The following is a 23,071-nucleotide window of genomic DNA, read 5'->3' as shown; positions in this document are numbered from 1 at the left end:
ATCCTAACAAACCTAACGGGAGCTTGTAAACCTAAAGGAATCTGTAATACACCCACAGCATAAAGTTCATGCATATTAAACCCCGAGCTGTCTATTTTCAGCCTAAATTGACTGCAGGCATAAAACATATAATCTGATGCTTAAGCCTTCCTTATAGAACCCTTACTATGCTATCATTCTGTCTACCTTTAATTATTTACCTGGCAACTCCTCTTAGCAAAAAAATCACTACCACGTAAATATTGCATGACATAACTGCGTAAGCACCTTACATGTTTCACTGATTCAGAATAACTGTTTACAGTCTCTTAAATGGCTTCGGTTTTCTGAAAATGTCCATGACATAGAACATAACAAAGGAGTATACGAGCAGTAGCCTCTACCTACAAAACGAGGAGAGATTTCTGGCTGAAGCACCAGCCAAGCCAAACCCTCCCAGCTAAACACCTATGGCTTTACTAAGAGATGTGTAAAAGTCACACCACCACTTCATTTTCACCCACCTCTGCCCCACGCCACCCCACCAACACAGGCGGGCGCACAGAAAGCGGAGCTCCGCGGGCCTACAGCAAATATTCCTCAAAGGGATTTATCCCTTCTCGGCCCTCACCTGACCAGGTCTCCATGAAGTTGCAAAAAGAGGTTTTTCCTCCCTTCTCCATCGCATATCTCGGACGCTGGGGTGTCCACGGTACAGAGGACCAAGCGCAAGTCTGAAGAAGCAACAGCATCTCCTCCGTAAACATACACGCAGCCTCGTCCGACGTCCTCCCTCAGCCAGTCCCTCTCGCGGGAACCAAACCGACTCCTGTTCAAACAGCTTCTACTCCCGTTGCGCTTCACGTTTCTCTGCAAGGGAGCCCAGACCAGAGCGTCAGCGGCCGCCTCCGAGCCGGCGGCGGGCTGCCCTCCTGCCCCGGGGGCCGCCGCCACCCCGTCTCGCCTGGCCCCTCCGCATAGGCCGCGGCCGGGCCCGGGGGGGGGACGAGCCCGGAGAGCCCCGCCGCTCCGCGCCGCTCCCCTAGGGAGGAGCCGGCGGGGTCCCCCCAGCCGCCAGCCCGCCTCGCCCGCACGGAGAGACCCCGGCCCCACCAAGGTCGAGGCGGGCAGCGGCCCCGGGCGCGGCCCCGAGCAGCCGCAGCTGCCCCGCCGCGATGACTCGCCCCCGCCCCGCCGAGCGGCGCAGGCCGCGCTCCCCCCCCCACCTTCAGCACCCGGATGCCGCCGCGGGGCCCGGCCCGCCCCCCCCGCGCGCCGCCCGGCGCCGCCGCCTCGTCCTCCTCCGGCTCCGGCGTCTCCCGGGGCCCCGGCCCCGGCCCCGGCCCGGCCTCCCCCATGGCCGGGCGGACGGCGAGACCCGGGACAGCGGCGGCGGCCCCGCCCCGCCCCGCGCAAGCCCCGCCCCGGAAGCCGCGGGAGCTTCCGCCGCCCGCGGGCCCCCCCGCCGGCTCGGGGCCGCGCCCGCCGCCCGGGGAGCGGGGCCGCAGCAGTAGGTGAGCGCGGGGCGGCAGCGCCCGGGCAGGGCCGGGCTGGACACAACGGCTGAAGTGATTAACTAACTAACTAGCTAAGAGGGCCGGCCTGTTAGTCACCTCGCCGGTCTCAGCTGCTCACTCCCGTCACCGCGGCGCAGCTCGCCGGATCCTGCGGGCACCTGCTGGCGGTGCCGAGCGGGAGCGGGCCCAGGACAAGCGCCGGCGCCCCCGCCTGCCCCCTCCCGCCGCTCCTGCGACGCGGAGTTGAGTCCAGACGAGCTTTCCAGGTTCTCACCGTTGGTATTGCTTTATGGCACCGAACATTTTGCGTTGTTACATGTTTCCTTTAAGCGTTGCCTGTGTTCCTGCTCCTCCGTCCCAGCTCTGCCGCTTCAGCCCCGCGCGAGGGGGCCCAGGACCCGCTGGCCCGGGCTCTGCCCGCTCCAGAAACCGGGGCCTGAGATGACTGACTGCTCGCTGCCACATAAACCAGCAGTTTCTGAACTGTCCAGAATCTGACGAGCTCTTCTATTTAAAAACCAAGGCACTGACAGCCAACCCATCTCCTCAGCAAGGTTAAACGTGCTCCGCAGCATTTCGTATTAATTCATGTCATTAAACCAAGGCAATCACAGAAAAGGCCACCGAGTCCTTCACACTTCCAGACTACACACACAGGATGACAAGATTTTAAATCACATTTTCGTTGCATTTTCTCTACAGAAATGCACGATTACAAGGCATCTCTAGCTACAGCTTCATAGTTCTGTAACTACTTTGCTTCAAGAGAATTTCCGTAAAGGAAGGACATGTCAATACAGAGGAGACTGTACTCTGCACAGAGTTATGTGTTAGAAAACTCATGAGAAGTTATCTAATAAAATGTTACTGTGACTAGGGAACACAAAGAACCAGCTTCCAACAGGCCCATGTGTTGGTTGCTTTAACGGACAACGAGATCACAGCAGTCCTTATCCCAGAGACACACGGCCCATGAAAGGGGCTTTTCAATCAGCAAGGGAATCAACCGAGGGCAGGCTGCAGCCACCAGGGAAAAAAAAAAGTCCTGGTGTTCAGATCTCATTGCACCTTTCCAGCACCTGGACACATATTGCTGCTGCCAAGCTCTGTTTCAGGGTGGTAATTGCACATGACTGTTTTAAGTGTTTTCTAACTGTCTACTCATTTTGCTCCCCAAAATTTCCTGGAAAGCTTTTCAGATTCTGCCCTTATTGATTATTTCACATCATCTGACCTTGTCTGTGGCCAAATGTTAAGAATCAGTAAATCCTATCCCACTGTACCAGCAAAAAGCAACAAGGCAGTTTTAAATCATTGAATATTGACTCATTTTATTAGTCACTTCATAATTTGTTTCAACCAAAAGACAATACACACAGCAGAAGTCTAATGCATCCCATGTAAATGTTTACATCCGTTATGCTCCTCACTCACCTAAGACTCAGCATTTATTTAAATTTTTCACATCTCAAAAATAGGTCTGCAGAAGTCAGAATGCCACCAGGCTCCCTGCTCAAATGGCATGTTTTTACTTCAAATTTGGTTGGGTTTGTTGGGGTTCTGTTTCGGGCTTTTTTGTTTGGGAGTTTTTTTTTTTTTTTTACCATACTGTCAAAGAGGTGGGATGGGGCTCTATGTAAAATGTAAATTACAACATCAGGAAAAAAGGAATATACAGGAGTAGAGTGAAAGTTCAGAGGGAAGCAGTCCAGTAGCTTCTTCCCTCACAGCCCCCAAGTAGAAAATGAACACATAGAAAGCGCACCAGCAGATCTAAAAAAAAAAGCCATCTTTGCTGCTCCATCTTGCAGCTAGTACCAGCTTTGGGGAAGGTACCAAGTCACCTTTCCCAGCTGTTTCAGCATCTTCCGAGTTATTTATCCAAGGTACTGTAGAGGTGGCAGTCCCCTCACTGCTATTGCTTCAAAAGGTTGTTCAAGGCCATATTTTGTCCCATCAAAACCTGGACAAAGTCGAATCTTGGGACCTTCCCATGTCTCCTCCCCCTTCAGGCCTATTATGGCCACTATTCTGTCATTTTTTGACTCAAAATACATTCACTTGAAAAAACAGACATTCAGTCTCTCCCAGCTCCAAAGTCTCCAATGCAGATATTAGTAAGATTAGCCATGAAGTCTGTATCTTGCTGCCTTTATAGTCCCTTTACACTGACGCAAGGAAAACGTTGACCAGACCTGTAAGAACTGTTGCATTCAATTGGTGGAAAAAAAGACTCACCCTGTCCTCCAAGCGCCTCAGATGTGGACATGTGAGTACTCTCTAGTGAGAAGACAAAGCAGCAGCACAGAGCCTAAGAGATGCACCCAGGGGTCAAGGAGCAAGCAGTGGTATCTAGTATTGCAGATATGGGAACCTGTGAAACCTGGCCTTCTTCTGACAGCGCGTGAACGCCCCATCCCTTGGCGGGAAGGGAATGAGCTCCAAGGACAACAGGAATGTTCAGCTGCTACAGAGGAGAATTTCACAGCCAAGGGATGGCTTCAAGCAAAACGCATTACAGGTATGTGCACCACCTCCTTCAGCTTGACTCAGAAGAATATGGCAAAGTGCCTATTTCCCAAGACATAAACACTGTGCAAGGGTGGCTGAAGGCGCCAAGAACATAGCAGGAATTCACCCTACAAACTTACCAACCAGACAGAGACCAACAACAAAACCCAGCTGCTCTAGGGGACAGAAAACAAGTGCCACAAGAGGGACAAGACAACCTGTTCCCGACTATACTGCAACAAACTGGCCGGGTGAGAGCCCATTTAATTCATCCTCGCCATCTCATCTCCTGCACCAGTGCTCTTTCTCAGCAAAAACAAACGGAGACTGAGGCGTGCCAGCTTCCAGCACAAGTGACCATCTACATTCTGTGGGGAGTTCAGGAACTAAGGCAAAGACTTTCCGTTAGCTCACTGGGGTCTAGATTCAACGTGCTCAGTCTTCAACACCGAGGAGCCTGAGCTAGTAGGGTAGTGAACAGTCACAACTGGTGAGAGCAACAAAGGTCAGCACCTACAAACATGCTTCGGCTCAGCCATGTTCTGCAAGACCACCTGCTTCATGATGCTTCTCGTTGAAGCACAGTGTCTATCTCACCACTGACAGTCAGGGCATCACCCTGTCACAACCAGAATTACTTAAGGAAATCATACATCATTATTCTAGATTTTATAACCCCACGCTGATACCAGTTCCAGTAGAATAATAAAACTCTTCGCTAATTCAAAGGCCCAAACCTGCTTAATCAGTAAGGCAGCAAAAATGCCCTCCAAGAGAAACTAAACTTACTCCACTACAGAGATCAGCACTTAAGTGACGGCCAGTCCTACATTATATTACTTAATGCAGTTAAAACCAAAGCAGACTGAACAACTTTTAGTGGTCTCCTGCTCCCAATTCAAGGGCAGAATAGGTCTTCAATTTTCCCCAAGTACACTGTGCACCACTCCTGCAATGTTTTTGGCAACGACTGGAGCCTAGCGTGAGCACTTTTGCAGACACAAAAAGCTGTGTCTAAGCTTCCCACCAGAGCACTGAACGATCACTATCTGGAAAGCCCTAGAACAGAAATAAAGCAGACGTGCCGTTTCTTTTGAGAAAGCACTGGGTTGGAAGCTGGAGTACCGTCAGCTTGCCAGCACACTCATGGATAAAGACCTAAGATATATCCTCCCCTCTTCCTCCCCAAAGAGAGCTGAACATTTAAATAGCTTTGTCGCACTGTGCTTTATGTCCTGTGTGTAGTCTTCGTGAGAACTCAGAGCTGTACCACCTCGACAGCCGCTCACGCGAGGAAGCGTAACTGACCACAGCTTTCTGTACGCTTAGAATAGTACTGGGCCTCATAGCTTTGGATTCAAATACTCAAAACGACTGGCTTCCATTCAAAAAACAGTTTAGTTACTTTCAGTCTGAACCTGAACTAGCACATTTCTCTGAAAGGGGAGCAAAGAACAAACTACAAGGATCAATTAAGTAACAAAATGGGAAAAGGTCTCTTTAAACTGCATCGTCTTTATTTCAGTGCCAATATTACAGATACAACACAAATATCCCAGTCAGAAGTAACTCAAATGGAATCTAGGGGGTCTACAACAGGCTCTGGAAATTAAATTGGGGAGGAGGTCTGGAATAACTGGGAAGAGCAACTTTGCAGCATCGTCTCTGATTAGTCTCCCAGCAGGAACAGAACCCTTGCTCAAAGACTGATCTACAAAACTGAATGTTTTTCTACCCATAAACAACAACTAATGGGTTAAAAGGCTTTGAAACCATCTGTGGTAGAAAACCAGCTGCTCCTTGGATCTCTAAATCTCTCATACATCACCACATTTTCTGGGGAAGCTACAGAAGACTCTGAATCTGCATGGCTGTAGCTATTGATGGAAAGAAAGTTCAAGTGTAAGGTCTTCATTTCCAAGTACAGCACCAAAGCAATTTTATCAACTCTCACCAGCACCTCTCTTCCTGCACTGCCCCAGGTTTGCAGATGAACTCCCAAGGCCTAACTTGCTCTTGGTATGTCTCACATAACTAAGAGGTGGGTGTATACAATAATGCACTGAATAGGCCATAAGAAGCCTCCAGCCCCTTCGGACATGGGGGATACAAGAAGAAAGAGGCAGGGCAGCCTGATGTTCCCCAAGTCCCCAGTCTGTGCCCCAGATGAAAGTGCCTGAAGGAATCCAGCTAGTAATGAATGACAACATGCCTTGCCCACCCCAGGGGAAAAAGACAGCAGAAAGAAGGGGCAGCTGTTCACTTGCTGCAGAGAGAAGAAAGTTTCCCTGCTAGAAATTCCAGACTTCTCTTCCAACCAGGCTGTGTTTCTTTGCAGGGGGGCAGGGGGGAGGGGAGAAGGGAATGTTGCTTCTGGCTGTGAATGCATGTGTGAGGGAGTGCACAGTAGCCTCCACAAGCCGCCAGCCTCATCAGCGGAGGAGAGGAGATTAGTCTTAACAGATATGCTTCAAAGTCAGCAATCACTTCAGGAAAATTCCTCCTCATCAGCAGGTCTCATCTGTTCCCCATGCCCATGGTGCAGTTTGGGGGATTGCCAAGGATCACAACCTTCTTCCCAGAGTTCTTTTGATTGGGTGGGGTGAGAATAAGAATGGTGCCAGAGCCTCACTGCCAAGACTGAGGGGGGAAGTTGTTGACTTCTGCTAGATCCTGCATTGCTGAGCCCTTGTGATTATATGTCAACTTGATCCGCATACGTAGTTGTTGCTACAAGAGAAAAGGGGGAAAAAAAACAAACACAAAACAAATTCAGGTCTTCATTACAGCGCAGCGAATCCCGCCCCATCCAGCTCCCCTCCCTTAGCCCATGAATACAGAACACGGACCCTTCCTGACCACAGGAGCAGGGTGTGCAGGGTAAGCTGTGACACTGCAGATCAGTGCTTAGCCTGGCAGGATACGGACTGGTCACTAGTTCTCAGATCAGGTACAAGCTCTTAGAACAGCCACAGCACAGCTTCTACCCACATCCCTCTGCACTGGCCCTGATATCACAAGCACTCAAGTTCTTAAATACAAAAATAACTGCCTTAAAATGCCAGTTAACAATGAAAGAAAGCAGGAGGCAGATCTGGACTCCGCTGCTCTGCACTTGGGCTCGCAGGGGGAGGTGTCGTCTCCCACACCTGCTCTTCACCCCAGGCAGTGGTGTGGAAACGTCAAGCCTTGCATAGCTCAGTAGCACTGTGAAGGAAATAGCCTAAGAAAGACTGGAAACTGGGTCTCTAGGAACATTTCCTCCTGCTGTAAGCAATGGAATAGCTCAGAAGTTGTTTTACGCTGTCATTTGGCTGTCATCCAGCTACTAGGTGGCCCTTACTAACAGCTAGAGCACAGCATGCTCCAAGTTAGGTTCCTTATTCTCCTCACTCTCAAAAATTCTTGTTTCCCAAAAAAGCTAAAAGGAAAAGGCAAAAAGTTGGCTATTTCTGGCTCTCTTGCCATACCTACAGGGAAATATGCAAAAGGGATAGTCAAGGGAGGAAAGGAGGACAATGACTGCTCCAACCAGCCTCAGGATAAAAACGCTATGCTTTATCACTAATAGATCAACATAATGGGTGTCATTTTTGATATTGTTTTTTTGGTGGTGTTTTGGGAAACTGTCCATCAGCTTCAATCCAGCATTATGACAGCCCATGTCCAGGTGAACAGACTTTTTTACAACACTGACAAGACAAACAGCTACCTCCTAAGTAGCAAGGCTGTTCCAAGGTTGCCTCCCTCAGAGAATTCCAGGGAACTACACTATCTCATGGACAGGGCTCTTGCAAAGCTGAACTGTCAGGCAGTAGCAATTTAAAGGACAGCAAGGGATGCATAAATGCCTGAGGTGGAAGAATGAGAAAAGAGTGGGCAAGAGAAGAGGGTAGTAAAATACTATTTTGCACTTCTGTATTCTGAAGTGTTCTAGGAGTTCTGGTGTTCCAACAAGAAAAGATCCCACTATCTAGGTGTATTTCACCTGTGGGTCCCATCTGAGGTGGATATATTGCAACTTCTGGCACCTTACAGGAAAACTCCAGAACCCTTCCAAGCTGAGAATGTAACTTTCAAAGTGAAATTTATATCAGATGTATACAAGAGAATAATCAGTCTTGTGCCTTAATGATGGCAGAGGGAGCGCACTACACTGAGATAAGGGGAGATACATGGAAACCACAAAAATGATGCACTAGAAGACAGCCATTCTGTGAAATCCTGGGATGAAATTTGAGAATTTTTCTAATTTGCGCATCAGTCTGGCAGCAACACTTAACACCTAGAGCAGTAAGTAAAGGTTAACCTATGAAAAAAAAGACATTTTAAGTTCTTAAAGATGGTTAAGATTTTAAGGGTGTCCCACAAAGGAAGAAATTTTATTTTTCTCTCTGATGCCATCTGAATACTTGCAAAGCCTCTTAAGAAGGCCATGTGGGCCACACCTCTCCCTCCCCTCAAGTCTGTTGTATCCCAGTCTTGAAGCCTGTCTCTGAAGGCTGTAAAACAAATGGAATTATTATTAAATCGCATCTAAAGGTTCTTTCCATCAACTGTTTAAAGCTACACTCATCACATTAAAAACACCACTTGAGAAAACAGGTAATTTTGTTAAGATTATGGATCAAGCCATTTTTTGTGTTACAAACATTTCAAGTAATGGCGCTGCAGATAGCAAGAATGAACGTTGAATGTATTTATATGGGAAGATGCTTGCCTCTCAGACATCACTTTTACAATGCATACACACAACAGGTTGAGCTCCTCTAGAAAGGCCATCCAAAAACCTGTTTAACCACCATTCCAATGAAAAACCATTCATGAATTCAAGAGGGTAACAAAGCTACGAATCTGTTTTAACAGTATAACCAAATAGAAGGCCAAACCTCTGCCCAGGACCTCCTGTCTTTTTCGTAACTTTTTCCTAACTCTAAACAAAATGACTGTCATTAAAAACACATCATTCACTACCATCACTGTCTGTCTCTCATCTGAGATGCATCCCTCACCGACTGCCGCTAAATCCATGATTCCAAGACAGTATCTTTAATAACTGTTCTTGGAATCACTCACCTTTTGTGGGTTCAGGACTTTAATGACCTGTGTGATGGTCCCCGAGTTAAATGCAGGGATGACACTGCTGCTGGGAGACAGGAGCTGCAGCTGGAATGTCTGAAGAAAGGACGAAGAGAAAACAATTTGATGCTTAATCAAGTAAAAACAAAGTGTTTTGTTCGCACTGAGATACAGCAAGGAAAATTAAGAGTTCAGTTCCTGGCCCTGAATAATGAGTTCTTCAATTCCCTATCCGTAGAGAACAAAATATCCACCGGCCCTCCTGCTTTCTACACAGGTGAGATCCAGGCAGCACAAACACTAAGGGGTGAGGGCTCACTGTAGTTTACCAAGGTCAGCAGCGATGCATTGTTTCAAGTGTCAGACGCAGAGGAACAGTCAAGACTGCTCAGCACACCTGTCACTTCAGGAGGCCCATTCTTTCCCCAATTCCTTCCTACGGCAGGTATGAAACCTATCCGAATTAAAGTCAGAGCATTACTAATTCCTAGAAGTGAAACTTCCAGAAGTGAATGTATTTTCCCAAACTTGAAGAACATTCCAACCACACCCTGCTTAAACAGTCTGCTCTACTACAAACCAGGCACTACCTGTCTGCCATATTTTGGGCTTTTTCATGTATTCATAGCTGCAAAGAGCATGGTATATTTCTTAGAAACTAAGAATAAAGGGAAGATTAGTATCTTAACTTTTTTTTTTTGACCCAACATTTTTCTGCATATGGTTTAGCAACTTTCCTAGGAAGTGGTGATTTTGAAACAAGATTTTGTCCAAGCAGAAGTAGTCCACTCTGATAGGAAGCAGTGTTCTATTGCATTTATAACTTTTACTTTCAGACTGGGAAGAGATGACCAAACTGAGCACTAAAAGAACCTATGAACATCTCTTAGCCTTGTTTCCCATGCTGCAAGTTTCTGTCTGCATGAAAGCACTGATCAGGAAGTATGTGCAGCTGGCCCTCAACCTATCACTGTAGCTGCCCTCCATGGCTCTACCTTTGGTACTGCAGCTTGGAAAACAAAATCTGTCATATCCAGCTCTGTGCTGTTGGAGGCCTGTATCGTGATTACAGTGACACTGGGGTTGGTGTTTGACCTCTCAAAGGTGAAGTCAATCTTCAGCCCATTCTTGTTGTATGCAGTAATTGAGGGGATTCCTGTAGAAAACAAAAAAGCAGGAGACCTACAGGATCTGGAGATCATTCAACATTACAGCACACATTTACTTTACCTCAGACATTAACTCTTCTGAAGAATAAACACAGCCCCTTGTGCTCCAGTGCCTGTGCCACACTTCACTTCCAAATCCCCCCCTCTTTTTACTACCCCTTGTTTCCTCTTTTAGTTGGGTGCTGTGGCACCTCAGGCTAGGGATTTACATGTCCCTAACCTGCAGCAATACCATTGAAGAGAGGCTGTGGTGGAAGTCCATCAAGCAGGAACGAAGGCTGTGCTATCTGGGGTGCAGGGGCAGATACTGGAGAACCTACAAGAAATGTTGAAGGATTATTACTTTGCTGTCATAAAATGAAAAGTAATTACTCCTTCTCCAAAGATCAACTGCTGCATATCCTATTTCCTTACATGAAGCTCTACAAATCATCTGTGTTGTTATCCTCCCCTTCTCTGCTTTCACTAACTAACAAGGACTGGCTCCTCTTGAGCTAGGAGGCATTCAAATGGAATGAATTCCTCACATCTCCCAGTGTTCTCTGGAAAGGCTCACAGCATTCCCAGGTTGCAGTGTGAAAATGCTCAAGTCTCAACAGCTAATCATGCAGAACCTGCCTGCAACTTCATTCCCTGACTCCCACCTGCATGCTAATGTGGGTCTTGGTAGAAATACGTGTGAAGGCCAGGCCTTGAAAGTGAAGAACTAGCCAGCCCTCATCCCACCCCAGGACTGAGAATGCAGACTTTGAAGAGAAGCAGCCTGCTCACCTGTTAGGTTGAGGTCTCCCAGGAGGTCCAGGAGCTCTCCACCAGCAGAGGCTGGCTTGCTTGTAGGTGCAGTGGGGATTACAGGTGTTATATCACTTCCCCCCAACAAGTCCAACAAATCATTTGCCTAATGAAAGAGTGGATGTGGTAGTTATTCAACTCCCTGCTACCTTCCCCTGCAAACCTAACAGATTCTACTTGCTCTCAACAGAGCCGGCCAGAGAGGTGCTTGGTTTAGCTACAGTCCCACACCCCAGGAGAGATCCTAGGACCACAGAAAGAAGGATGGAGGTCACGCACACCGAGAATTTTTGAGGACATGTGTCTTTACCCCACCCTGCTCTCGCACTCCCCCAGTGACCTCTCCCACACAGCCGACCTTGACACTACAGGCACCAGAGCGGAGAGGTGATGCAATCATCACCAGGCCAGAACTAGCAGAGAGGGGGAGGGAGATGGTCTCAGCTTACTGTTGGCAGGGGCTAGTAGTGTGGTCTGACAGGCAGCAAAAACTTATCCTGGATCAGGTTCCATTACCTGGCTAGCAGGCTGCAATCCAGAGGGCGGAGGTTTGGTTTCCAGTACCGCTGGCTCTGTCTCTCCGTTGGTCTGTACAATCTCAGTGGGGCCATTTGTGGTGGCTTTCTCCATTACTGGCATTCTCTCCAGCAGGGCTGGCCTGAAAGAAGCTGACATAGTTACACTGTGCCATCTTCCTGGATCCCAATCCAAATACTCAGACATTCAGATGATTTACACAGGGCAACCTGCCTTTTCCTTTCAGCTCCAACGCAGGGGAACTGTAAGACTGCATGACAGCCCGAGGAGGTCAGACACAATCCCTGGCACTCTAGGCCAGTGTAAACATGTTAGTTGTCAGCTGAAAGCCAAACAAGCCCTCCTGCCTCCTGTTTTCCCCTAGGACTTGACAAAGTTTCCACTGTTGGACTAAGATAACAAATCCGAGGCAAAGATTAAATAATTGAGCAATGGTGGATTAACTGCAGACCCGGGTCACCTGACTGCTCTGTTCCATAAGCAGCTGAGTCAGAGTCAGCCCATCTGACTTGTCTTTGCAGAAGGGTTAACCACTTCGGTGACTAAGTTGGAAAAGCAAATTGCCATGCTCTCATTTAGCCAAATTAAGTTTCCAAAGAGATTAAGTTCAGCCCTTGGGAGTACCCTCCTGAAATGATACAGACTCTGAAGAGGTGCCACAGGATCCAGAATCTTGACATCAAGCCAAAAAACTAAGAAAACCTGCACAGGGAGAACTAGTCTGCAATACAAGAAAGGCCATTACCCTTGCAGATCATGCCACAAAGCGCTACATGGACTAGCAGTAAGCCACACTGCCTACACATCTTTTGGGCTGAAAAAGTGCTCCAGTGCCAGTAAACCCAACAATGGGCCACATTTTTGACCATGAACAAAGTCCTAATGAGCAGAAACTATTAAACATTGACCTTTACACTGTAATGAACATCAGAATATACTGGGAGAAAAAACACAGATGCTTTCTTGTAAAACTGAATGAAGTTCACATAAGTTTTTCTGAAGAGCAACACTTCCCAAAACTGTGAATAGCATACACTGCCATCTGACCAAAAGCCAGCTGATTGCCAGACAATGTTGTCTGCAATGGTCAGCTCTGATCAAAAGCCTCAAGCCAGGTTTTTCTCAACCCATTCATAAGACCATGTGAAGCCCTAAGCAGCCCACATGCCCTAGCTTGTTTTTTAACGTAACTTCTCCAGGAACTGAGTTGCTACATAGATCCCACAGGAGGGGAGAAAAGAGGAAATCACATGGATGTTGTATCCTACACGTAGTGAATAGGATGGTATCTGTGGAAAAAAAGCGATTGTGAAGAGCCTTAGAAACAAGGTTTGGAGGCCCCTAAAAACATAGGCAGTATTTAGTCCAGTGGCATCCATTTTCTCCATCCTCTCATCTAGACCCTAAAATGGATGTTCCTCCATCCAGTAGATTCTTATGGAAAGTTTCAAGGGTGAAGTTAATTCCAAGAAGACCTCCTCCCATCTTTTTATCCTCACTGAAGAGAATCCATGGTGCTCCTATGTATCAACAATTAACTACTGTACATAGATTAATGACTATTCTGCAAAGAATCGCAGCTTTAATTATTGCAACAAAGTGGGGTTTAACTTTCTCATTAAAGTAACAATCACTTGAGCAAAGCAAAGATGAATGGGGACTCCTCAATGATAAGGTGTAAGGAGGTTAACATGCTCACGAATTGTAAAACAGGGATGCTGAGTGGTGCAGTGAAACAGTATGCCTTTGCATGCACAATTTGAGATTTTAAACAGATACTACAGGAAGATACAGTAAATTAAAAAGATGTTCTGAAAAACTGAAGAGTATTAACAGTTGGAAGAATTACCTTGAGTTCAGAGCACAGCTTAGGGTGACGGGTCAGTGGATCTCTGCATGTTTATTCTAAAGACATTTTTAAATCAGTTTGAACCTAATGACTGTGGAAATACTGGCATGGTAAAAGCTACCTGCAGACCCTTAACCAGCTATTAAATTTAAGATTCAACACCTAGACGTAAAAATTAGTCAAGTTCAAGCTCAAAGCAGGGCAAATGTTTTAGCAGAGAAAGTCTTAAAACACTCACTAGCCCTACAGACGAGGAAGGGATTCTAGTTCCTCTGTATTCCTACCAAAATCACCAGACAAAGCTCTCAAAGCACAAAGTGTGGTACACAGGAGACCAGAATAGATTATAATGATCCTTTTCAAAGGCCAAAACTCATCAGCACTCACCTCATGTGATCATATTTCTTGAAAAGTGCATTATATTCCACTGCCCTCTGCTGTAGCTCCACATCAATGCTGCTGCCATAAATGGAAACTACCTTCTTAATGCGACTGTGCGGGGCAGGGGGGAAAAAAAACAAAACAAAACCACACCATGGAATTAGCAGCAATAAACAAGAGATTAGCATGTGTCATTCGGAAAACACTATCTGGCCTCTGCTCAACAAGTGTCCTGGGTAACTCAATTAAAAGAGCAGTCACCACTGTTTCCCCGAGTGTCTGTGCCACACCCATTTCTGAACCGTCCCTTCACAACTGCGTCAGCAGGTGATTAACACCCCACCACCCCCCACAGCATAAGGAAGCTCAACTACCCACACCAAGAAGCCATCGGTAGGAAACAAGGCTATTTTTCTCTCCATCATCCAAAGGAGGAACTGGAAAGAACAGTCCACTGGAAGTAAGGCCTTATCCTTCCCACTGAGGATTTTTCAAGCAACAACAACGTGGATTAAGTCCCTACACAGTAGCGGACACCCACAGAGAAAACAGTACAAAGCAGTGAAGTCTTCTACCCTGCAAGCAAAGGGGGGCTGTAAAAGCCAACAAATAACAAGATGACTCTTGTAAACCACGGAAGCAGAACATGTCCAAGGAAAACTTCTACTAAAGACAACTGACACCAGCGTATTTGCAGCAAAGTCCTGTGTGATACAACATCAATAAGAACTCACTTGACAGTGCAGGTGAACCTTGTGGAAAGCTTCATGATGGCAGTGAGAGCATAGCCTCGTGTAACAGATGCAGACATATTAGATATCAGGACACTCTCTAAAATATCAAGAACTTCATCCTCCGTTACCTGAAAAGGTACCGAAAGGTTAGGCTGAGACAGAGACGAGCTTTGCAGCAAGCCTTCCAGGACATACTGTAAAAACCTCTCTCGCTTAATGGCCCTGTCATACCTTCGCTGCAACTCCGTGAGCCTGCAGCGTTATGTTCAGAGTGCAAGACAGAAACATCTAGCTGGAGGTCCCCTGATACTAGTTTTAAGATACAGTTCCTGCTCCACACATTGAAGAGCAGGTTTATCATCAAAACACACAGCTAAGACCCTAGCAGATACTCTGCAAGCTGGAGCACTGAAACCAGCCTGCTCCGCCAACTGTGGCTGCCCTCCTCACAGTGAGTGTTTATGGCCCGTGCCTGCAGCGTGGGAAGGACACTCCTGCTCAGGGTCTGTCACCATCACGGACACTAGTGCTAAGGAACTGCCGCGCTCCCCTCACATCAAGCAGCTCCAGCCTCAGCCAGGTACACAGTTGTTGTTCTTTCCCAAGCTATACCTGTATTGGTTCCTCCTCTTCACACTGACCAGACACCAAAAGATCTCCATACTCTCCTATGCACCAAGAGGCCACTTGCACCAGGGGCTGCTGTTAGAAGAAAAATCAGATGCCTCAGAGATAAATGAATGCCTGCACGACAAATTAAACCCTCACCATTTCCCTGAGCAAGCTTAGCCCTCCTTTCAGCCAAGGAAGTTCTCCACAGCAGAAGAAAAAGGAATATTTAGTTTGATCAAGAATTCTATAAGAGAATTAGAGAAAACAAAAAGAACAAGAACTTACAGAAGACATGCCTCCTCTGCACTCTGTCCCTTGGAGCTAGACAGTCTGATGTTGCCTTACCTTGAGATGCTTAGTAAACATGCTTATGGCTGTACAACAAGGAAACTGAAGCTGGTCACATCTGGTATTACCTGAGAGTAATCACCAAGGATGGCTTTGTAGAGTCTCTGCACAGTGTAGGCATGCATCTCCACACTATTAGTTATTAGCTGAATCAGATTGGGAACAGCATCATCACGAACATAACTTCCTGCCTGCAAGAACAGTTGTTGTTAGGTTTCACTAACCAACTTCTCAGGAACACCCAGCATCTGCCTATATCCTTCACAAAGCCACCTCATGTGCATGGAAATAAAAATCAACCTCCTCACCCCAAGCGCTGCACGGCTGACTTTGAGCAGGCTCGGATGGGCCGAACTACAGGACAGTTCACTTTCCCAATTAACTCAACGATACCCAGAGAAATCCATGCTATAGAAATCCTGAAGTTGTCAAGAGGATAGAATGAGGATCCTGTGCTACGGAAGGAACAAAAAGCAACAGAAAACTCCTCTGTTAAATGGAAGGCTTTAAGTCAAAGACACCCTGGGGGCAGAACAGAGTTTCTTGAGTGGCTCGCTCAGAGCCGGACTCTATGCCAAATAAGCACAGGACCCAGGAACTTGCCTGCACATCACTCTCTGGTCAGAGGATGGGAACACGGAACTCGGAGCAAAAAGCCCACTTTCAGGCCAGGAAAGTGTGTGGGACAGTGCACAATCACACAGCTTTGGCACAGAAGGGAAGATGTATACTGTTCAAAACCTGTTCTGTTTAGGCACTCCTCTGGCACCAGAGCAGAGCATGCAAAAAGAAGAAATTAAGTGAGGCCAATTAGGTCAACTAAGTGAGAACCCAGCTAGCCAAAGGTGGCTGTACTGGGTTTGTGTGGCCAGGTTTTGGTAGCAGGGGGCTGCAGGGGTGGCTTCTGTGAGAAGCTGCCAGAACCTTCCCCTGTCTCCAGAGCCAACTCCAGAGGGACTCGGCGCCGGCCAAGGCCAAGCATCACCCGCGGTGGGGGTGCCTCTGGGATAATGTATTTAAGGAGGGGAAACAAATGCTGGGCAACAGCAATCGCAGCAGGAGAGAGGAGCGAGGGCACGTGAGAGAAACAACTCTGCAGCCACCCAGGGCAGCGGAGGAGGAGGAGAGGAGGTGCTCCGGGCACCGAGCAGAGTTCCCCGCAGCCCCTGGGGAGGCAGCTGTGCCCTGACCCAGGGAGGGCACCGGGGGAGCAGATTCCACCCGCAGCCTGGGGGGACCCCACGCCGGAGCAGGGGGATGTGCCCGAAGGAGCCCGTGACCCCGTGGGAAGCCCGTGCTGGAGCAGGCTCCTGGCAGGAGCTGTGGCCCCGTGCAGAGGAGCCCAGGCTGGAGCAGGTTTGCTGGTGGGACTGGTGACCCCACGGGGGACCCACGCTGGGGCAGCTGGGGCAGAGCTGGAGCCCGTGGGAGGGACCCAGTGGGAGAAGTTCGTGGAGGACTGTCTCCTGTGGGAGGGAGCCCAGGCTGGAGCAGGGGAGGAGCGTGAGGAGTCCTGCCCCGAGGAGGAAGGAGCAGCAGAAACAAGGGGTGATGGACTGAGCTCACCCCCATCCCTGCCCCGCTGCAGGGGAGGAGGGAGAGAACTTGGGAGTGAAGCTGAGCCCGAGAAGAAGGGAGGGGTGGGGGAAAAGTGTTTCAAAATTGAGCTTTTATTTCTCATTATCCTACTCTGATTTGACTGGTAATAAATTAATTTCCCCAAGTCGAGTCTGTTTTGCCTGCGATGGTGGCTGGTGAATGATCTCTCCCTGTCCTTATCTCTACTCACCAGCCTTTGGTGGCATTTTTCTGCCCATGCCCAGCTGAGGAGGGCAGTGACAGAGCAGCTCTGGGAGCACTGGGCGTCCAGCCAGGGTCAGCACACCACAATGACTGATGGCATCTTCCTGTGTTAGTTCTCATAAGTCTCATAAACTGAAAATGATGTTTATCTGTAAGAGTCTGCAGTAAGCAGTCTCATGAATACAGCTTTATAAATGGTTTCTCTAGCAGCCAAGAGGAGGAAGTTACTTTTTATTAAAGGAAGTCATCTGAGAGCAATTCTCACAGCCAACCTTCTAATGGAAATCAATTCTCAGTTCAGACGAATCCACTTTTCTCTGTTTCAGGGTGGCAAAATAACACACAAGCCAGACTCGCTTCTTGATGAACTTCTCAAATTTGAACACTCATACTGATAAAATAAATCTCTTCTCACTCCTTTGTCTCAGGGAACACACTGCCTACCCAAGTTATCAAGATCTCTTCCCTCTTGTTTGCCAAAATGCTACTCCAGTTCCAACTCAGCTGTGACGTTTATAAAGAAATTCATGTAGGTAAAGAGTAATAATTAAACCCAAGGAAGAGGAACTAGAAGGCTGTTGATATAGTTTCACTAAAAAGTTTTGATAATCTCAACTTGGAATAATTCCAAGAAATGGTTTCAGCCCCTTTCTCCTTGCAAGTCACTTCAGGCTGTGCTCACTCTCCCCTGAGAGCACTGAATATTGCAACCACAGGCAGCACAAGAGCTGTCCCAACCTAGAAGCTAATGTGATTACACATCAAAAAACTTGCTACACCCTGCATTCTTGTGCATTTCTGATGTCATACATTTCTAAAAACACAGTCATATTTACTGAGTTTACATATTTCTGACTGGCTGCCTTGGGTCACTACATGGAAGTACACTTCCTCTGTTGCATTTGTTATCTGCCAGCCTTTATAGCCATCTCCAACTCAATGATGAGTGACTTCCTACAGAATTAAGAAAAAAATTTACAGTCAGATACAAGAGAGGAAATTTTACTTACCGTTGTTAAGACTCTCATAATTGTGTCTATGTGCCAGCGTTTGGAAGGAGCATATCTGACAAAATTAAGAAAACAAGTTAGGGCACTAACTGCTAGCCTTCACACCAGCCAGAAACCATCATCATCAGAACCTCCCCATTCAGTTACTCCCTGGCCCATGGCCTTCTGAGGGGACACACCAACAAAACACCACACATCTTCTTTGACTTTTTGGTATTAATGCTGACATTGGAAAGCTGAATGAATATACAAGTTTGCATAATCTAGCACAGCCATACCCTGCATATACAATACTCCAAAGTCAGGCTGTTGATCACAACGGCTCAACAGTAATGAGATCATCTCATCTGTACAACTAACCAGAGAGAGTCTGTGTGTGGTTCAGGGGGGCAGGATGTCAGCACAACACCTGTTCCAAAGAGCAGCAGGAATCAATATCCTTGACTGGTTTAGTGATATGAGGACTATCCATACGGGACACACTAGTGTGTCCCAAGGCACTACTGTTTCCTGTTGTTCAGAGTGGGTTAAAACTGCCAAACTACACACAGATCAGTAAATGGAGAAGAGATGATCAACATATTCCCCCTTGCAGGGTGAGGAAGGAGAGGAACACCACACATTTTTCATACTTCTCAGGATGTACAAAAAATTAATAGCAAGTAAATTGACTCCATACTTTTCAGCTGCAAGAAATATTCCGGATGCACAGTCTGCCTTGAACTCTGGTTCACAGGAATCCAGGAAATACAGTAACTCCTTCATCATTCCACGGACATTGTTCCCATTAACAAGAGCAAAACTCAGTTCCATTGCACGCCTAGGGTGAGACACAGAAAACCAATAAAGTATCTTCACCTAGTACAGTAAAAAACCCAAAACTCCAAAGTCCAGCTACTCAAATGTACTTACCTTTTAATTAAGAGCACATTTATTAGTCCTGTGAGAACAGCCTTCCACATTAAATGTACCAGTATTTTCCTGTTCATGGGCAGACAATAAACCTCCCCCCCACAACAAAAAACTAAAGGGGAGTGGGGGTATAGGGTGCTCTCAAAACATCTATCCAGATGTCCTAAAGGCTAGAAATATCTTCCAGCAACCAGGTCCATCAGCATTAAAGTCTGACTGTCCAAGCATTTGTAACTGCATGCTGCTCATTTCTGAGACACCACTGCAGTAAGTAATCCAGGCTACAACACCCCTCTCTAGCCTCAGGGATCTGGAAGAGACCTGGTTCGATCTCTACTTATTAAGAAATTCAAATGCAGTAGAAATTTAAACAAATAACTGCTAAGCTTTATTGCATCCTGTCAGGCCCAAAATTACCCCAGTGCTCTTCTCTGAACCCACTGTTCCCCACTCCAAGTTGACACCACACCTGGACAGAGTACTGGCTCTTTGCCATTCCTTGCTGTATACAGCAAGAAGCCAGAGGCTAGTCCTTAGCCCTTCTGCTTGAAGCTTCTGTGGTTAATTCTAGCACAGCTCTCCCATTCTTCTGACATTTTTTGAAGACTATCTTCAAATGTGATTAATTTCTGTACAACATTGGCAATTAGTTACGTTAAAATGCATGGAAACAACGCATCAGAACAGCCTCACTGAACAACCCTGAATATTCTTTAAGATTGAGCATTTGGTGTAATCCAGAATCCAAACCTCCAAGTTGTGTCCTCTTCATACTATCAGGAACTTTATTCTCTGCCTGCCACTTGAGATAGCCTACTAGAAGACAAGATACTCATAGCACATCATGAACTTCCTTCCCAATTTCAGTGATCTTTTGAAATCATCTGGATAGTTGCTGAACTACTTCATGCGTGCAGTGACTTTGTACTGCTTGTAGAACAGATTACATCCAAAATTACGCCAAAAGGCCTAAAGTCAATTTTGTGAGATATACTTTCTTCAAGTTGATCAGACTTCTATGTCTGTTTAACTTCAGCAATTTTCATTAAAATCATAATGTTGAGATGCATGAGTTACACTGTCATACCTTCATATATTGGCCAGCAGCAGACACATGAACAGTCCCACTGATTCTGTCTTGCTCCAGCACCAAGCCTGGTAACCTACCACTACATGGACACAGTTATTTTTTCTGATCACTCAGTATTTTCCCAGTGTTCATGAAACATCAACAACTTAGACCAGGTACATTACCCAGTCTAATGGTATTAAGAACACACTATTTGTTCTCAAGAATCAGAAAGCATCTAGACAGCACTGCTTCTCAGCATCTTCCTAGTTGTTATTGTAATAAGAAGGATTTCTAGAGAATTGTGAACTGCAAATGTGTTATTTTGCTTTTTACTCCACTAATACCCAGGGACCTGGAAGACACAGAGGTGTCTTCAGAACTAGGTGGAAATATATAACTAAACTGTTACCTTTTATCATCTAGATCTGTGGCTGGCTGAAGACCTGTAGCATCATTAGTTGTTTTCATCTCTTCAACTGGTTCCCAACTGCTTACACCTAACCCTTCTGGTTTACAAGTTTTCCATGTTTACATTTAACTTTTCAGTCACATTACAAGCAGATACATCAATACTACAGTGCACAGAGGTACTCTGCAATCTTCACCCCAGGCATTTATCCCAACACTTATTGCTTACCTTTAATCACATTACATGCCTCATTTCTGTCATGAAGTTCCTAATCATGTAGTTTGATCATATAAAGCAATCAAAGAGACTTACATTAAATGGCAAAGCCATTCTGAATTATACTACATGGACCAAAGACACACTGCAATGGTTAAAAGATGATGAGAACAGGCCACGCTTCAGATAACCAAAACCAGGTATCGTGTCTGTTCCTCACATCCCAGCCCCTGAACCTTGCTGCCTGGGGACTCCGACGCCCAGACAATATATTGCTTCAATGAAGACAGTGCATTGTCAGCAGCACGAGTGTCAGCACGGCAACATCATGCTCTGCCGATGGATCACTCAAAGGCTTCATCCTCCAACTGCACTCAGACATGAAGCTCGGGTGTTTGTAGCATATCTAGATTTTCCTAGCAGGCACCAATAAAATGCTTTTGTTGCCTTCTATCTGAAACCTAGATGGGACACTGCTATTCCACAACCCAGCCTCATGCTGGCTGTGGCACTGACCAGCAACAGCAGCCTGACTTGCTCAGCATGTAAGGAACAGATTCGTGTTTTGGGATAGATTACATGATACCCATTACATAACTGTTAAAACTAAGTTTCACAAGCAAGACAGATCCAGTTTCCTTCCTATTCTGTACATACTACACTGAGCAGTTAAAAACCTAAATCCGATTCAAAGATGGGGCATAAATATGAAGAATGACTATCAGAATGAGTATCTATGGTGTATCTAATCAATTTGACAAGATGGAAGAAAGAGGTTGAGCAATTTTAAAAGTATATTCATGGTGTGATGAGTGCTCAATGAAATTCTAGCCTGCAGCAGACAGATTCCACAAGATGCATCAGGGATGCAACTGTCCCCGACACCAACATGTCATGTGCTGCACTAAGCTCAGACCACCAGTTATAGAAACAATAATGCTGAGAAAGAGTTCTGAAAAAGTGCAAGCAATTGACAGGCTGAAAGACACAATGTAGAAGAGCATCATTCCATATAGGTTGGGTAAAAGTGAGATCAAACAATTCAAGAGTATCTATGAGCATCTGACAGAAACAGGAAAAAGTCAGTATCATGAGTAAAGGGAACATAACTGAAGTAACAAGAAGAAATAGAGGAAGAAGTTTAGACTGAGTATCAGAAAAAAGTCTTCCTCTAGCAAGAAGTAAGGTTGCAAGCTCTCCCATTGTCCAGAGAAGCAGCAACATACTGCTATTTACATGACAAATGAACAGCGAGAATGCACAATAGGACGTGGTTTGTAAGCAAATGATTTGAACAATTCAAGTTAAGTCTGAATTCTACCACTGTATAATCAAATTTAATCTGGAACACATTACGTAGATGGCTTAACACTGTTTCAAGACAACAGGGCACTGCCTGTTTGTCTGGGAAAGAAAAGCAGCATGTCAGAGTAGCTCTGATGAAGATCGTGCTTTACGGGGGCTTTCCGTCCTGTTGTGAGCACACAATCTGACCTCCACAGAGACTCTGTTTTGGAAAAATTCAGGCAAACAGAAAAATCTTTTTTCTCCAATCCAAGACGCATAAAATGTAAAAGCAGCTTCCTAAAGAAGGTGGCTCACATCTTCATTACCTTCTTTGAAGTATGAACCATACTATGCATTAATACTAGTCCCACAGTTCCAGGATTACTGTCATTTTCCCCGATGCCCTGCTCACTTCCCACAGGCTGTCAACCTTGGGAGTCTACTTCACTGATACTTCAATTACCTTTTAATGGAGACATCCAGATCCTTCAGGCAGTCCACAATCGTGCTTCTATGCCGCTGTACTGCATTATGGTCTGTCTGCACAGTTTTCAACAACGACGTCAAAGCTACGTATCTGCAATAAGGACATATGGTAATAAACAGTTGACAGTAGGCATTTAATTGCTGTGCACAGACACTCACACCCCCACCCCCCAAATCAGTCCTATTTTGCAACAGAACAAGGTTTTCTTGTACTCAGTAATGAACAGAAATCTTCCAGAGGACTACCTGGCCTGACTTCAGCAGAGAGTTACCTACTAGACTGTAACATGCCTGGACAAGCACTTGTCCCAATTCCTGGCTCATGTCAGTTGTCCAGTCTTCACAAAGATTTATGAAAAGACAAGGCA

At 46.3% G+C, this 23,071-nt stretch overlaps 2 protein-coding genes and 1 non-coding gene across 6 annotated transcripts in view; all 3 read right to left on the bottom strand.

The window, feature by feature from the left end:
• Positions 1–1,364, bottom strand: part of PHLPP2 (PH domain and leucine rich repeat protein phosphatase 2) — a 33,615-nt gene extending 32,251 nt beyond the window's left edge. Inside the window, exons 1-2 of the mRNA XM_074913625.1 lie at positions 1,206–1,364; positions 611–849 (exon numbers count right to left, since the gene is read on the bottom strand). Coding sequence (XP_074769726.1) covers positions 611–849; positions 1,206–1,337 — 371 coding nt within the window. The 5' untranslated portion in view covers positions 1,338–1,364. The remainder of the gene's footprint in view (positions 1–610; positions 850–1,205) is intronic.
• Positions 1,365–2,817: 1,453 nt separating this feature from the next.
• AP1G1 (adaptor related protein complex 1 subunit gamma 1) overlaps positions 2,818–23,071 on the bottom strand; it is a 50,047-nt gene continuing 29,793 nt past the window's right edge. For 3 of the 4 annotated variants that reach the window (XM_074912845.1, XM_074912841.1, XM_074912842.1), the window contains 13 exons: positions 22,681–22,794; positions 19,001–19,141; positions 18,322–18,376; positions 15,577–15,699; positions 15,161–15,250; positions 14,549–14,676; positions 13,821–13,925; positions 11,564–11,705; positions 11,027–11,153; positions 10,476–10,571; positions 10,082–10,242; positions 9,084–9,182; positions 2,818–6,737 (listed from right to left, as the gene is read on the bottom strand). In XM_074912845.1, coding sequence (XP_074768946.1) covers positions 6,636–6,737; positions 9,084–9,182; positions 10,082–10,242; positions 10,476–10,571; positions 11,027–11,153; positions 11,564–11,705; positions 13,821–13,925; positions 14,549–14,676; positions 15,161–15,250; positions 15,577–15,699; positions 18,322–18,376; positions 19,001–19,141; positions 22,681–22,794 — 1,483 coding nt within the window. In that variant the 3' untranslated portion in view covers positions 2,818–6,635. The remainder of the gene's footprint in view (positions 6,738–9,083; positions 9,183–10,081; positions 10,243–10,475; positions 10,572–11,026; positions 11,154–11,563; positions 11,706–13,820; positions 13,926–14,548; positions 14,677–15,160; positions 15,251–15,576; positions 15,700–18,321; positions 18,377–19,000; positions 19,142–22,680; positions 22,795–23,071) is intronic. The other variant, XM_074912843.1, reaches the window with a different exon arrangement.
• Positions 21,219–21,305, bottom strand: LOC141963987 (small nucleolar RNA SNORD71). Its single transcript, XR_012634249.1, has one exon. It is a non-coding gene; the product is annotated as a small nucleolar RNA SNORD71 (small nucleolar RNA).

The sequence above is a fragment of the Athene noctua genome, chromosome 9 (assembly GCF_965140245.1).
Source record: "Athene noctua chromosome 9, bAthNoc1.hap1.1, whole genome shotgun sequence".
Taxonomy (NCBI): domain Eukaryota; kingdom Metazoa; phylum Chordata; class Aves; order Strigiformes; family Strigidae; genus Athene; species Athene noctua.
Note: the sequence above shows the minus strand (reverse complement) of the source record. Positions and strands in the feature narration are given on the sequence as shown.